Source organism: Terrapene carolina, unplaced genomic scaffold, assembly GCF_002925995.2.
Source record: "Terrapene carolina triunguis isolate 2854851 unplaced genomic scaffold, T_m_triunguis-2.0 Scaffold238, whole genome shotgun sequence".
Taxonomy (NCBI): domain Eukaryota; kingdom Metazoa; phylum Chordata; order Testudines; family Emydidae; genus Terrapene; species Terrapene triunguis.
In genome coordinates, this window is record NW_020664589.1 from 8,835,699 (window position 1) to 8,850,430 (window position 14,732).

Genomic DNA, 14,732 nt, shown 5'->3' on the forward strand with positions numbered 1-14,732 from the left:
CTTCAGACCCCCACCTGGTTAGTGGGGACGGCTGCTGGACTCCAGATGAGATCGTTTGCCAGCTGCCAGCAAGCTGTTGCCCTCTGCTTGCTCAGGAAACGATCGCTTGTATGTCCGACCATGCCCATTCATCGCCCCTCTCTGCCACTTGCAGATGTCGCCATTCAAAATGTCCTGGATGTGCTGCACAATGAGGTTTATAGCAACTGCGAAAAGAAGAGTAAGTATCTGACACATGCACGTGGTTGGCCGAGCTCTTTGTCACAGACACCTGCTCAAACAGCCCAGTCTGAGTCAACGTGTGAACCAGCTACTCTTTATTGCAATGGTGCTGCTTGCATTTGGAGCCAGTGTAATGGGGTCAGATCCCAACAACATAATGCTAAAACCTATAGTCCTGATTCAAACAAAGTCAGTTTCTAAGCACTGCCCCCTCCACTTTACAACAGTGTTCAGTAGGAGAATTTGGGGATCTGACTTCATGTGCAGAGTTCAATTACAGCAGTAAGCATCCCTTACCCATATTGTCGACTCCACGAGGAATAATCACATCAGCATACTTCTTTGTCTGCAAATCAGAAACAATAGTAGGGCTTGGCTTTTCACAGTGATGATTACCACCAGCCCCAGATCTGAAAAAGTGGGCCACTTCGATTGTAGTAGTATCTAAAAGTCTGTGTGGTCATCTGAATGTTACTATCTCCTGAATTCTGTAGCTGTGACTGGGACAGCTTAAAGGGTGGGGGACAGTTGCCTCTATACTAAAAGCGCTCAAGATATTCCTCTCCTCTCATACTACTACAGTGACCTGAAGCTGATGTTCAGCATAGCCTGACTCACTGCAACAAGAGCCGGTCAATCCAGTTAGAATTGGTTCCAATCAGAACACCACAAGCTGCTTGTAAATCTGTTTGTGTGCTGAATTGCTGCCTGTCTCTGCTTTTTATAAAAAGGCAGTTCCTAGTAGGGATGCTGATCTTGCTACTGCACTTAAATCCTATAAGTTAAAGACCCGCACCGACCTCCTGCTAGAGCGAAGTAAAAATTGTTGTTTTGCATTCTTCAAGCACAAACAAGTTAATTTATTTATATGGTCACCAAACGGGCAGCCACTTCCTCTCCTGTACAATTACATGCAGGAGGGAAGGGGAGCATTGCCCCATGGTCATACTGCAGTGTTCCAAGTCAACTGACACTCTGCTGACATGCCCAGCCTTTCATGTATGTAATAATCAGTGAGAAAAGAAACCAGTCATATAGCACTGTAAATACCCACTGCTTGTAAAGCCGCCTGGAAAACAACCATGACATGGCAGCTCCAGTGAGAAGCAGGGAGGAGAAATGGCACACAGCCAAAGAGGACATCCCAGGTGCAACAGACATGTTTTTAATCTCCTAAACCAGGCCTGCACAACTCGTAAAGCGGCGAGGGCCATATTACTCCAAAGAAAATAGCCGAGGGCCGAAACCCCCCGGCCGTACTGAAACACGCCCCCCCCCCAGCGCCACCCAGCCCCGCCGAACCCCATCGCCCCCCCAGCGCCGCCCAGCCCCCGTGTAAGCAAGCAGGACTCACCCCAGCGGCGCCTCCTGCTGGTCTTCTCGGGAATTAGCTCATCCAGCCGTTGGAGCGACCTCTGCAGGCCGGTGTCCCACTGCCGCTGGCTCTGTGTCCTTCCTGGACCCTGGTGCTCTTTGATCTGGGGTGCTGCCCCCTGGCAATACCCCCACACTCTGACTCTTGGTCTCCTCTCGCTGGGGAACCCCCAATCCTCTAATCCCCACCTCACCTCAGTATAAGGCTACTGCCAGTCACTAACTAGCCCCCGCGCCCTGGGGTATATCAGCCACTCATCACAGGCCAGGTTGGGTTTGGACCTGCTGCCTCCCTCTATAGCTGGGCTGCCCCTCTGCAGCCCTGGTACTGGTCTTAGGCCCTTAGCTAGGTCCGCAGCTTGGGGATTTTCCAGGCTGGAGTTTCCCAGCTCCTCTAGCCTTCCCCAGCCCTGCTCCACTCCCAGTACCCTGCTCAACTCCCTAGCAGCCAGACCCTTCTCTCTCTACAAGCAGAGAGAGACTTCCTCTGGGCCTCTGGCTCACAGCCTTTTTATACAGGCCAGCTGGGGCCTGATTGTGGCATGGCCCAGCTGAAGCGGCTTCCCCAATCAGCTCAGCTTTTCCCCTGCCACAGCCCTCCCCCAAGGCTGTTTTAAGCCCTTCAGGGCAGGAGCGGGGTAACCACCCTGCTACACCCCCCGAAACACATCCCCCACCCCAGCGCTGCCCGCACCGCGGAAACAAACCCTCCTTCCCCAGTGCCGCCCCGCCGAAACAGCTGTGGGCCGAAAAGGAAGGGTTTTTTTGGGGGGGGGGGGAGGGTGTGATACTTTATTAAGAATTTTTCAATTAAAGCAAACAATTTTTTAAATTATTTTAATTTTTTTTATGAATCATGGAAAAATGAAAAACACCTGTTCCGTTGAAAGAAAACATTTGTACTTTTCATAATTATCTTGCAAATTTAATGAGAGATATTACATCTCTTTTCGGCAACAAGCTTGTCATATTCGGGGGTCATATTTGAAGTGGATATTTTCATAATGTCTTCCAAATGGTCGTCAGTCAGAGAAGAACGTTGCTTGTTTTTATTCATGTTCATGATGGAAAATGTTTGTTCACATATGTAAGTGCTTCCAAAAATGCTGAACGTTTTCAGTGCAACTTCAATAAGATTCTTGTATTTTTCATCGTCCAGACTTTTGTAGAAGTCCCACAGGCTGCTTTCTCTGTGCTTATTTCGGTAAACTGCCGAACATTGAAGTTCAATAACCTCCAACTGCAAATCTTGTGTCACTTCCTCTGGATCCACAGAAAAGGGATCTTCAATCAGCTTCAACTGGATGTCATCATCTTTAGACAAAGTAAATCTTCTGTCAAATTCTTCAATCAAAAGATTGATGTGCTTTGCGTATTTTTCTCCTAACTCAGCGTGTTTGTTCTGAGGGATATTCTGTGCACAAGTGGGAAAGTGACACATTTCACCTTTTGACAGCTGACTTCTGAAAAGTTTCAATTTCATTTTGAAAGCTTTCACTGCTGCACACATTTGAAATATAAGTTGATTTTTTCCCTGAAGTTGAATGTTGAGATCATTCAGGTGTGCTGTAATGTCACAAAAGAAAAAGAGATCTTGATTCCAGGACTCATTTTCAAGCTCCGGGAATTTTATTGGCCCATTTTCTAGGAATTTTGCTATCTCCTCTTTCAAAGCAACGAAACGCTGGAGCACTCTTCCTCGACTCAACCACCTCACTTCCGTATGGTAGATTAAGTCGCTGCACTCGGCGTCTTCCCCTTCAAGAAAGGCTCGAAATATCCTATGTTTTAGTCCTCTAGAACGGATGAGGTTTACAATGGAAACTACCACTGACATTACATGCTCAAATTTTAAGACTTTGCTACACAAAACCTGCTGATGTATAATGCAGTGATGTTTGGTTATTTGTCTCCCAATAAATTCTTCAAGAAGAGTAACTGCTCCAACATTTTTTCCACACATAGCTGGAGCACCATCAGTACAAATGGCCACCAAGTTTGTGAAATCTACCCCCAACTTATCATTCATGCACTTTATCACTTCACTGGAGATATCTTTTCCAGTTGTGCGACCCATCATGGAGCACATGCCAACAAGTTCTTCAGTAATTTCAAAGTTTTTATCAATACCTCTAATAAAAATAAGAAGTTGGGCGGTGTCTTTTAAATCGGTGCTTTCATCCATAGCTAGGGAGTAAAAGCAGAATTCACTGACTCTCTGCTTTAACTGATCACTTAGATTAGTAGAAATGTCAGCTATTCTTCTCTGTACAGTCATGCGTGATAGACTGACATTCTCAAATATTCCCCTCTTTTCTGGACATAACTCAGATACAGCAATCAACATACACTTTTTTAAAAACTCGCCTTCTGGGAAGCATTTCCTAGCAGCAGCAATTTCCTTAGAAATTTGAAAGCTTACTTTAGTAACTGTATCATTCTCAGTGCTCACTTTCTTGAAAATTTGCTGTTCTCCACTAAGGTTTTTCACTAAACTGGCTGCTTTAATTATTTTTTCATTTGGGTTCAATTTGGCGAGATTGGGATGTTTAGTTTCAAAGTGCCGCCGAAGGTTGTATTCTTTCGGAACGGCTAACGTTTCGCGACACACAAGGCACAGTATTTTGTCTTTGGAAACAGTACATAAGTATTTATTTGTCCATTCAGTGTTGAAAACTCTGTGCTCTGATTCTATTTTTCTCTTTTTCTTTTCACTCATGGTAGCCATTATGAAGCTCAAGATTTTGTTGAATAAATTCACACACAAGGAAAACACTCAGTCACACACAAAGAGAAGAGATCTCTCACGGCGCGTGGCACACTAGCAAGGCACTGACAGTGTGTGGAAGCCTGTAGAGGGGGAAAGAAACGGCGCGCATAGGGTAACCAGATCACAGCAGTAGAATAGGACCCGCCCCCTCCCTGCTCAGCCCCACCATTACACCCCTCTTTAATCCCCAGGGGTCACTATATTACTGCACACAGCAGTACCAAAAATTAAAATACTGAAAATGGATGCGTCCTTCCAGCCACCGACTCGCCGCTCGCCTCCTCACCTCCCCCCAAGTATAAAGCCTCGCCGCCACTACCTGCCCACCCACCCTCTCAGTTCGTCATCCCCCCATGAAATAAGGGGAGGGGAAAATGGGCACAGTTTGAAGGGATTTTCTGGGGCTATGAACTAAGCCAGGGAGAGGAAAGGGGGGCAGTATGAAGGGATTGGATGTGACTGTCCAGCACACAAACACAGGGGCCGCAGGGAGCCCGGGGGGGGGTGGGGAGCAATGTGATAGGGTCCAGGGAGGGGTAAGGTCCCTGGACCAGGGAAGGGGGCAGCAGTCAGGCAGGGCAGGTGCAACACACACACACACACACACCCAGGGCCGCCCGGGGGGGGGCAAGTGGGGCAATTTGCCCCAGGCCCCGCAGGATCCCCCATGAGAATGTTGGAGGCTCCACCCCGCCTCTGCCTTCGCCTTCCCCCATCCCCCGGTGCCTCAGTGCGCCGTGTAGGGTGACGAGATCACAGGGATGAAATATCGGGACGCGCGGGGGGAGGGGGGGCAAAAAAAAATGGAGGTGGAGGGAAAAAAAAAAAAGGCAGTTTCGCAGGGTCCGGGGGCATTAGCTGCCTTCCCCGCGGAGCCTCTGGCCCCCCGGCCCACTGGAGCGCAGCCGAGCGGGAGAGGTGCGGGGCTCCCCGGCAGCGGCGGGGAAGTTTATCGGTTTGGGGGACCCTGACTGGCTCCTCGCACCTGTACGCCGGCCGCCCCGCCTGGGACAAGTCTCGCCCCGGCAGCCCCTCTCCGCCGCGTGTCTCTGATGGGCGGCCCACACCCCCGGGCCATGCCGTCCACCCGGGCCCTGCCCACTCCGCGCTGCCCCCGGACCCACCGTGCTGCCCCGTGGGCTGCAGGGCTGGAGCAGCCGCCGCACTGCACTGCAGCGCTCCCAGTCCCGGCCGGCCATGGCCCGTGTGCCCAGGCTGCTGCACAGGGGCATCTCCTCCCCAGGCCTGGCTCGGGATCCAATGGGGCAGTGAGGGGGCGGGGCTGGGGGCAGGGATTTGGGGAGGGATCCAATGGGGGAAGGAGGAGGCGGCGGGGGGGGTGAGAGCCCCTCCGGGCTCCGCCTGTGCGCCGGAGCAGAGGGCAAAATTGTTTGTTTGTCCAGTGTCCCGACCGAACATCGTTCGGGACGCGGGACAAACAAGCAAATATCAGGACAGTCCCAATAAAATCGGGACGTCTGGTCATCCTAGCGCCGCGTCCAGGAGCAGCCCTGGACAGCGCTGCAGCGGCGCTGCTCCAGCAAGGCCTGAGCTCCTCCTGCTCAGAGCCGTGTGGTAAGAGGGCGGGGCTGCGAGCTGCAGCCGAGCAGCGGGAGCTCACGTCCCGCTGGAGCCAGTCCGCTGCAGCACTGTCCAGGGCCGCTCCTGGATGCGGCGCGCTGAGGATCTGGGAGACGGGGGAGGCGGGGGTTAGCAGCATGGTAAGGCTCTCTGAGCTGGGCATCCCCCCCCAGCCCTGACCCCCAGCTCCGAGCACAGCCCCTCTGAGCCAGACACCCCCCCGACCCCATCCCCCCGCAGCCCTGACCCCTAGCTCTGAGCCCAGCCCCTGTGAGCTGAGCTGAGCAGCCCCCGACCCCATCCCCCAGCAGCCCTGACCCCCAGCTCTGAGTCCAGCCCCTCTGAGCCGGACACCCCCCTGACCGCCAGCCCCTCTGAGCCTGACACCCCCTGACCCCAGCCCCCCCAGCCCTGACCCCTAGCTCCGAGCCCAGCCCCTCTGAGCTAAGCACCCCCAGACCCCATCCCCCAGCAGCCCTGACCCCCAGCTCAGAGCCCAGCCCCTCTGAGCTGGACACCCCCCTGACCGCCAGCCCCCGTGAGCTGCGGCTAGAGCCCAGGCTGGATGCCTCCCCCCTCGCTGGGACTTACCAGGTCTGCCTCGTGCCCAGCCAGCGCTTCCCGCCTCAGCAGCCCCGTAACGCTGGACGCCAGGCAGGAGACGCGGGAGATGGCGACGCGTGTGCGGGGGGGCCGACCTCACAGCCCGCGGTGGGGGGCGGTTTCCGGGTTCACCCCCTGCCCGGGGGGCCCGACCTCACAGCCCCGCGCGCCGCGCTCTGACAGGCGGGGGGGGGGCGGGCGGGTGCCCGCCCCGGGGGGGGGGGGGGGGCGACCTCAGCCCCGCGCGCCGCGCTCTGACTGCCCTGACAGTCAGAAGCGCGGCCCGACCTCCCCCACCCCTGGGCAGGGGGCGAACCTGGCAGCCGCACTTCTGACGGTCAGGGCAGTCAGAGCGCGGCGCGCGGGGCTGTGAGGTCGGGCCCCCCGGGCAGGGGGTGAACCCGGAAACCGCCCCCCACCGCTTGCCCGCGGGCCGCACAGTGGGCCCACGCGGGCCGCATGCGGCCCGCGGGCCGCGTGTTGTGCAGGCCTGTCCTAAACCATTCCCATGGAGTTACTCAGCATAGCCCCTGTGTTACAAAGATGTATAAATAGCACAACAGTGGCCACACTTTGGGAAGGTTCCAACACTCCAATTCATGGCATGCTGGGTAGGACCTCACATCTGAGCCAAACTCAGCTACACCGAATTGTTGTGTTGTCTGCAATGAAAGGGAGACCGGCTGGATGGCTCAATAGTTTCTTTAATATCTAGGACTAACAGTGGCTAACTGCCAGGGGTTAAACTACTGGGACTTTTATTCAATGCAAAGATTAAATCTGAACAATAGGATCTTCACTAAACGTTACTTTGATTTGGGTGGTTTATACCAATCAAAGGGCCCTAGTCCCACTTCTTCAGCTAACCATCACTCAGCCTCCACTGCCTCTCCAGTCCCTTAAAACGTGTCTGATTTTAAACAAGTGAAAAGCTTGGTACCGGCAAGCAGAACTCCTCAAAGGCAGGTTTGACGAAGGTTGTGTACTGAGTCAGGATCTGCTCTAGGTCCCTCCCGCGCTTCATATCTCGAAGAACTGGGGCAGGGGGAAAAACAAGGGGCAGTGAGTTTTAGCGTATGCATAGAGACGATTTTCACAAGGCAAGCAGGTGGCCGATAATGGAGCAGAAGCCCAGGGTATTACCTCTGCGGGACAGCCGGACATCAGAGTCTGTGTCAACAAAGAGTCGGAGATGGAACATGTCCCGAATGTCTTGGTTATAGAATACCAGGATCCCCTCAAAAAGAACCACGTCTGCAGGATAGACCACCGTTGTCTCTGCCAACCTGCCAAGGGTATATGGACAAAGTCTCAAACAAAGTGGCTTTCAATACTGAATGCTAACATGCAGTTCCATTCCATTAAACACGGCTAACCCAGTCCCACCTCGTCTTGCTCCCTCCAGCCCTCTGCAACAAGACCACACACATTCAGCTAGGGTGGGCCAGGGAGACAGGGCAGCTCACACTGACTCTGCCCAGCACTGTGTGGAAGATGTTAAGAACTGAGACTTACCTGGAATGGGTTACAAAATCATAGGTCGGCACCTCTACAGTTTTTCCCTCCACAATATTTTTCAGGGTTGTGTGCATCAAATCATTATCAAAAGCACCTGCAAAATGAAGGAATAAAGAGACAAGGCCCAGGTGCTGTTATGATCAAAATATTGCCAGTCTTTCCTGGTACTGAAGGATTTAAGTCTACTAACATTCCTCTGTCTGACATTACCAGACCCCGGCGGGGGGGTATTCCTGGCTTATTCTTTTCTAGCTAAAGCAATCCAACCCCTAAGTCATGTTAAAGGAAAACTGTAGCATAACCCCAAAGATAATGTAATCACTGCATCCAGGTACAAAGTGTCTTTGACACAGAAATGAAGACTAATCCAAACAGACATGAAAGCTGCCATCTAGACGGCCTGGTAGCTTACAGATGGACATGGCAACCACAGTTCAGCAAGGGAAAGGACCAAGAAAAGCCAAATCTTACATTTTTTGGCATTTTATTTCTAGCTAATTCAAAAAATGTTAAGTTAACATAAACCAAAACAGAATTACAGTGTGGAAAGCCGTATACATTTGTCCTGCCTTTGAAAAGAGTGAGCAGTGCTGCTTAACCTACAGCAGGTGTTCTTCCACTTTTGTCCAGGATGGACTGCAGGGAATGGCTCCCATTTGCAATCATGTAACATCCCTGGGGCAAGGACAGCTGTTGCTTACATAGAAAAGAAGTATATTAGGAAAGTATCTGATGTATTTTTAGTTTCTTTTAATGCATTTTTGCAGCCGGAAACCAGGAGGTGATCGAGCATCATGTGAGCGTTAACGTTCCGCAGACCTACAGCATTAGACTAACTCCCACTGCAAAGCAAGAGTACGATGGCATTTAGCTCCAGCAACAACACAGGCACCGATCACAACATGAGGATACTGTACAGTTTTTCTAAGAACTCAGTTAGAAATTAATTAATTTTGTTCTTTCTTCCCTATTAACTGCCACTGCAGTTCTCCCTGCCTTTCACTTGGGCGGGGTTGAGGTACAGGAACCCAAATACCCAGATTTGGGGGTGTTCAATACTTTCCATTCTGCCTGTTCAAAGCCCTTTACAAACAATAATTAAACCGTGCACCAAGTCAGGCTTATGCCCCTTTTCAGATGACGGAAGCACGTAAACTCTTCGGGACAGGGACGGCCCATTCTACGTTTGTACAGCACCTAGCACAATAGAGTCCTGGTCCATGACGGGCTGAGAGGTGCTACAGTAATAAGAAGAGAGTAGTAACTTGCCCAAAGTCACCCAGAAAGGCAGTGGTAGAGCTAGGAACAGGCCCTGGATCTTTTGAGTCCTAGCGCTGTGCTCTATGCACTGAACCCTCTCAGGAAGGCCACCCCCTAGGAACGCTGAGATTTCCCACGGGAATAGGTGGGAGGGGTCTTCTCGTTATGCTTAACTGAAGCATCAGTTTCTGCTGGCTCTTATAACTAACGTGCCCAGAGGAAACACTTTCCTTGTATTCCTTTAGAATTGGCTCCCTCCCAGCACAGCAAATGTCTCGCAATAGGTTGCGGGAAGCTCTGATTCCTGGCACTACCACACTGGAAAGACCAAACAGCACTCTGACATCAGCACACATAGTAGAGCTGTGGCAGAACAGCAGGCGATGGTTAATGGCACTGTAAGCGTGCAGAGGCAGGGACCGGTCTTTTTATTTGCATAGATAGCACCATGCATACCCCCTATGGTGCTCACAGTGAGTAGCTTTGAGGTATTTACTGTAGCTAAGAGCAGTAGCTATTTTGCCCTTCCATGACAGTCTCCCATCAATGTCCTTCCCCATACACACTTCCTCCTTCCCCAAAGGCAAACATGAAGTGGGGCGGGGAGATCTTTAAAACTTTACCTGGGTGATCAAAGTTGTACTGTCCCTTCAATGCCTTGGCTTTCTGGTCCGCAGTGAGGACCTTGTAGAACCTATCCTGGCTCAGAATGATGAGCTTTCGTTGGTGATGATCCACCTCATTTTGTCCCAGGAGCTCCATGATTTTCTCACATACTGTGGACTGAGGAACAACAAGCAGCCAGTCACAAACCACCACCCTCTGCAGCACCGTCCATCAGGGCTTCACCAACATTCAACTTCACAGCAGTCTTGGGCGGTGGTGGGTAAGAACCATCCTTATTTTATAGTGGACAAAACAAGGCAGAGGTTAAGTGGCCCCCCAACACATGTCAGAGCCAGGGACAGAACCCACTCCTGTGCTTTAAGCACTTCATTATACCTCCTCTCCTGCCTAATTCAAAACCCATCCACCAGGCTGTAGTGAGCTTTAAAGAGGGGAGATGTGGATACAGCCTGCTGCAAGAAGCAGTCGGGGACATGGGGCAGAAGAATGGGTTCATGGGGGCACAGAGATTATCGAGTGGAACTGACCTAAGATACCGTTTTAGGTGAGCAGAGCCATGGCAGCCATCTCAAGGCAGGTTCTGTTCACAAATCTAATTCCAACCCTGTCACTCACTGTGTTGGGAAGGCTCAATTTAGGTTTTGCGATAGAGAAGTTCAGACTTAGAGGCTAAGGCCTGGTCTACACTAACACCCCAATTCGATCTAAGGTACGCAACTTCAGCTACGTGAATAACGTAGCTGAAGTCGACATACCTTAGTTCGAATTTACCGCGGTTCAGACGCGGTCCACACGCGGCAGGCAGGCTCCCCCGTCGACTCCGCGGTACTCCTCTCGCTGAGGTGGAGTACCGCAGTCGACGGCGAGCACTTCCTGGTTCGACTTATCGTGTCCAGACCAGACGCGATAAATCGAACCCGGAAGTTCGATTGCCAGCCGTCGAACTACCGCGGTAGTGTAGACCTGGCCTAAGTCTCCTATCACTAGTATTCCAGGTTCTCTAGGTATGTGATACACAAGGCTACTTTGTAATGCTAGAGCGCCTTCGCTCCAGAAATGCTATACAAACATTTGTTCATCACATCTGCCTACCTGAGGGCTGGGGGAAGGTTTGTGAGATAGTCCCATTTTACAAACAGCAAACCTGAGGCACAGAGAGATTAAGTAACCAGCCAAGTAAACCAGCAACAGAACATGGATTAGAACCAAGGTTCAGTTTAAGAACATAGGAATGGCCACAGACCAATGGTCCATCTAGCCCAGTAGCCCATCTTCTGACAGTGGCCAGTGCCAGGTGTTTCAGAAGGGCTAGATGGGGGAGGGATAGCTCAGTGGTTTGAGCATTGGCCTGCTAAACCTAGGGTTGTAAGTTCAATCCTTGAGGGGGCCACTTAGGGGGTCTGGGGCAAAATCAGTACTTGGTCCTGCTAGTGAAGGCAGGGGGCTGGACTCAATGACCTTTTGGGGTCCCTTCCAGCTCTATGAGATAGGTATATCTCCCTATATAAATTATATAGAAGTGTGGACAGAGCAGTGATCAATCCCAGCTTCTAGCAGTCAGAGGTTTATGGACACCCAAAGCATGAGGGTGTGTCCCTCACCATTTGGGCTAATAGCCGTTGATGAATCTACCTGCCATGAACTTTTACTTTTTTGAACCCAGTTATACTTTTGGCTTGTACAACATCCTCTGGCAACGAGTTCCACAGATTGACTGTGCACTGTGTAAAGTACTTCCTTACATTTGTTTTAAACCTGCTACCTATTAGTTTAATTGGATAACCCCTGGTTCCTCTGTTATGTGACGTGGTAAATAACACTTCCCTATTCACTTTCTCTCCACCATTCATGATTTATTAGACCTCATATCCCCTCTTAACCGTCTCTTTTCCAAGCTGAACAGGCCGAGTTTTTTAATCTCTCCTGGTATGACAGCTGTGCCACACCCTTAATCATTTTTGTTGCCCTTCTCTGTGCTTTTTCCAATTCTAATATATCTTTTTTGAGATGCGGCAGCCAGAACTGCACACAGTATTCAAGGTGTGGGCGTACCATGGATTTATACAGTGGCAATTTTCCATCTTATTATCTAGCCCTTTCCTCATGGTTCCTAACATTCTGTTAGCTTTTTTGACTGCCGCTGCACATTGAGTCAATGTTTTCAGAGAACTATCCGCGAGGTGGTTGTTTCTAGCTTCCAAGGCCCTTACTCCAACCACTAGATCATTCTTCCTCTCCATTAAAGTTGACATTCCCTCCTTGGCAACTTAGTTTCTCTGCTGACAGCCCAACAAAAAAGAGCCTCGAATAGGTTGTGTACATTGAAAAGAGCTGAGAAAAGGGTTCCCAGACATAACATTTATCACTGGATCTTGCCTTAACTAAAACACCATTTCTCAGAGAGTGGGCACCCCACCCTGAGTAGGGCTGAACTGCAGCTGGGAGCAAGCTTCCCAGCCTGGGGCGACAGACTCATGCTACGTCTGCTCACGCTAGTCGCTAACAAGAGCGGTGTGGACATGGCAGCTCAAGCTAGTGACCTGAGCTCAGACCCCCTTGTTGGGGGTCTGATTGGTGGGGCTTGGACTCGGGCGGCCAGCCTGAGCCACCATGCATCTGTCCAGCCGGGCTGGGAGGTTGCTCCCAGCTGCAGTGTAGACATACCCACAGAGGCCAAACAAAGCCACTGGCTTTTCCTCAGCTCCATCCATTTCCCTAGATCAAAGTGGGGTCAGCTCTGGAGTTGGGCTGGGTCAATATTTGTATTGAGAGCAAAGTGCAGGTTCCTTCCGCATCTCCTGTTAGGCAAACCTCTACCTTTTACACAAACCGTCCTCCCCCCAGGCTCCCCAACAAACATCTCTTCTCCCAGGACAAGGTTACTGCAAAATAAAGATTACGCATGGCCAAGCAATCAGAGTGAGAGATTGGTGGGTGTGTGGGAGGCCCATTCTCTAAGGCTTCTGGTTCCAACCCCCTTGGGAGTTTGCTGGTCTTGCTATGAGAACGGCACTTCATTTTAGAGCCCCGTTTACCTCCAGGTTTGGTGTGTGCTCACTTTTATCATGGTAAATCACTGACATCAGAAATGTTGCCTCATGCAACTGCGGCAAGAGAGAAGAAAACTGCTGCTGACATATGGAAGCCTGCCTTTTCTCATGTCTCATTTTGGGTCTTTGTCCCACGTTTTGCCACATGTGTTTGAGCCCCAGGAGCTTGAGCGGTTTGTGCTAGCCAGGATCGCTCACATGGTGAAGGGAAGTAGGTGTGATGTTCTGGTCCCTAATAATAATAATACTGATGATACTTTGGAGCAAATGTACTTTACAAATATCAGGTCAGTCCCCCAAGCGAGGTAGGTCAGTATCCTGCTAACCTGGCAGACTGGGAAACAGAGATGGGTGAAGTGACTTGCCCAAAGTCACACACGTTGGTGACATGAGGGTGCTGGGGATAGACCCCAGGAGGCCTGGTTCCCTGCTGCCGCAACCAGAGACGAGACCGAACAAACTCCTTTCACTTGGGAGTCTGGGAACCGGAATGAGACACACGAAAGGCACCCAAACCCTCCCCCACAAAATCATCAGCGGGGTGCCCTCTCCGTAGACAGGGACCCACCGGGCTGCAAAACTGATGTGGGGCTCCCTATAGACACAGCCAAAAACACCTGGCGCTGGACCCTCCCCCTCCACAGGTGTCCCCAGCACCTAGACAGTGCGCCCCGGGGGGTGGGGGCGGCAGCACCCCTAAGGCGCCCCCCGGCGGTCCCTGGGGTGGACGGGAGGGTGCACAAGGAGCTCTGTGGGCTGGAGGCTGAGCCCCCCTGCAGCGCTGTATGGACCGGGGCTGAGCTGAGACCGGCCAGACTCATCTCACCCATGGGCCCCCCCCGGCCCGGCGCAGCCCCGGGGGCGGCTCCTACCTTGCCGCTGGCGGTGCCTCCGCTCACCCCGATCAGGAAGGGCCTGGGGTGCGGTCGCTCGACCTCCCCCCCGCCGAGGCTGCTGCCCGCCGAAGCCATGACTCGCCAGTCGCCACTGCCGCAGGGGGACTACAACTCCCAGCAGCCACTGCGCCGCGCTGCCCGCTAGGAGAGCCGCCGGGCAGCCGTGAGGCAGCCTGGGAGCTGTAGTCCCTGCCTCTGCAGCGTTTAGCGCCTGCGCAGTCGGCTCTGCGGCCCCTGTGATAAGAGACCAGCTGGACAGGGGTGTGAAAGGAGTGAGAGACTTAGGGAGCGTGTGTGGGGGGGGGGGGGGGACATTTTAACAGGGGGAGCGTTACAAACCGGGGGTGGATGGATCATCACTGCCGCTGGCTGGGAGCAGGCCCTGGCAATGGGTGTTCAGATGGAAACCACCCCTTTCGGAACACCGTTTTCCTTGGGAAACCTGCAATTTTGCCAACACCCCCCCCCCCCCAAACCCAACCCCTAATTTTCTGTCAGGAAAATCACAATGACAACTCCCCAGTGCTCAGCCTCCCCTCCCGCCCTAGGGTGACCAGATAGCAAGTGTGAACAATCGGGGGGGGGGGGGGGTAACAGGCTCTTCTATAAGACAACGCCCCTAATATTGGGACACCTGGTCACCCTACTCCCTCAGCTCCAGCAGCCAGACAGGCAAAGCCCAGGGAACATAGGCTCACTGAGAGGGGGCAGGGGCAGCGAGAAAGCTGGAAAATTCCATTTCGATCTTCCTGAAAAGGATTTTTTCGAGATATTTCTTCCTGCAAAAAAATGTTGCATTTTTGACTTTTCACCCCAATTCAAGAGAAAACA

At 52.1% G+C, this 14,732-nt stretch overlaps 1 protein-coding gene across 1 annotated transcript; it reads right to left on the reverse strand.

Moving 5' to 3' along the window:
• Positions 1-3: 3 nt before the first annotated feature.
• Positions 4-13,987, reverse strand: UCK1 (uridine-cytidine kinase 1). The gene is made up of 7 exons (XM_024193071.2): positions 13,878-13,987; positions 9,952-10,111; positions 8,066-8,162; positions 7,694-7,836; positions 7,491-7,585; positions 520-568; positions 4-206 (listed from the first exon to the last, which is right to left on the reverse strand). The coding sequence occupies exons 1-7, from the start codon at positions 13,974-13,976 to the stop codon at positions 19-21; spliced, it is 831 nt and encodes a 276-aa protein (XP_024048839.1). The 5' UTR covers positions 13,977-13,987; the 3' UTR covers positions 4-18.
• Positions 13,988-14,732: the final 745 nt, after the last annotated feature.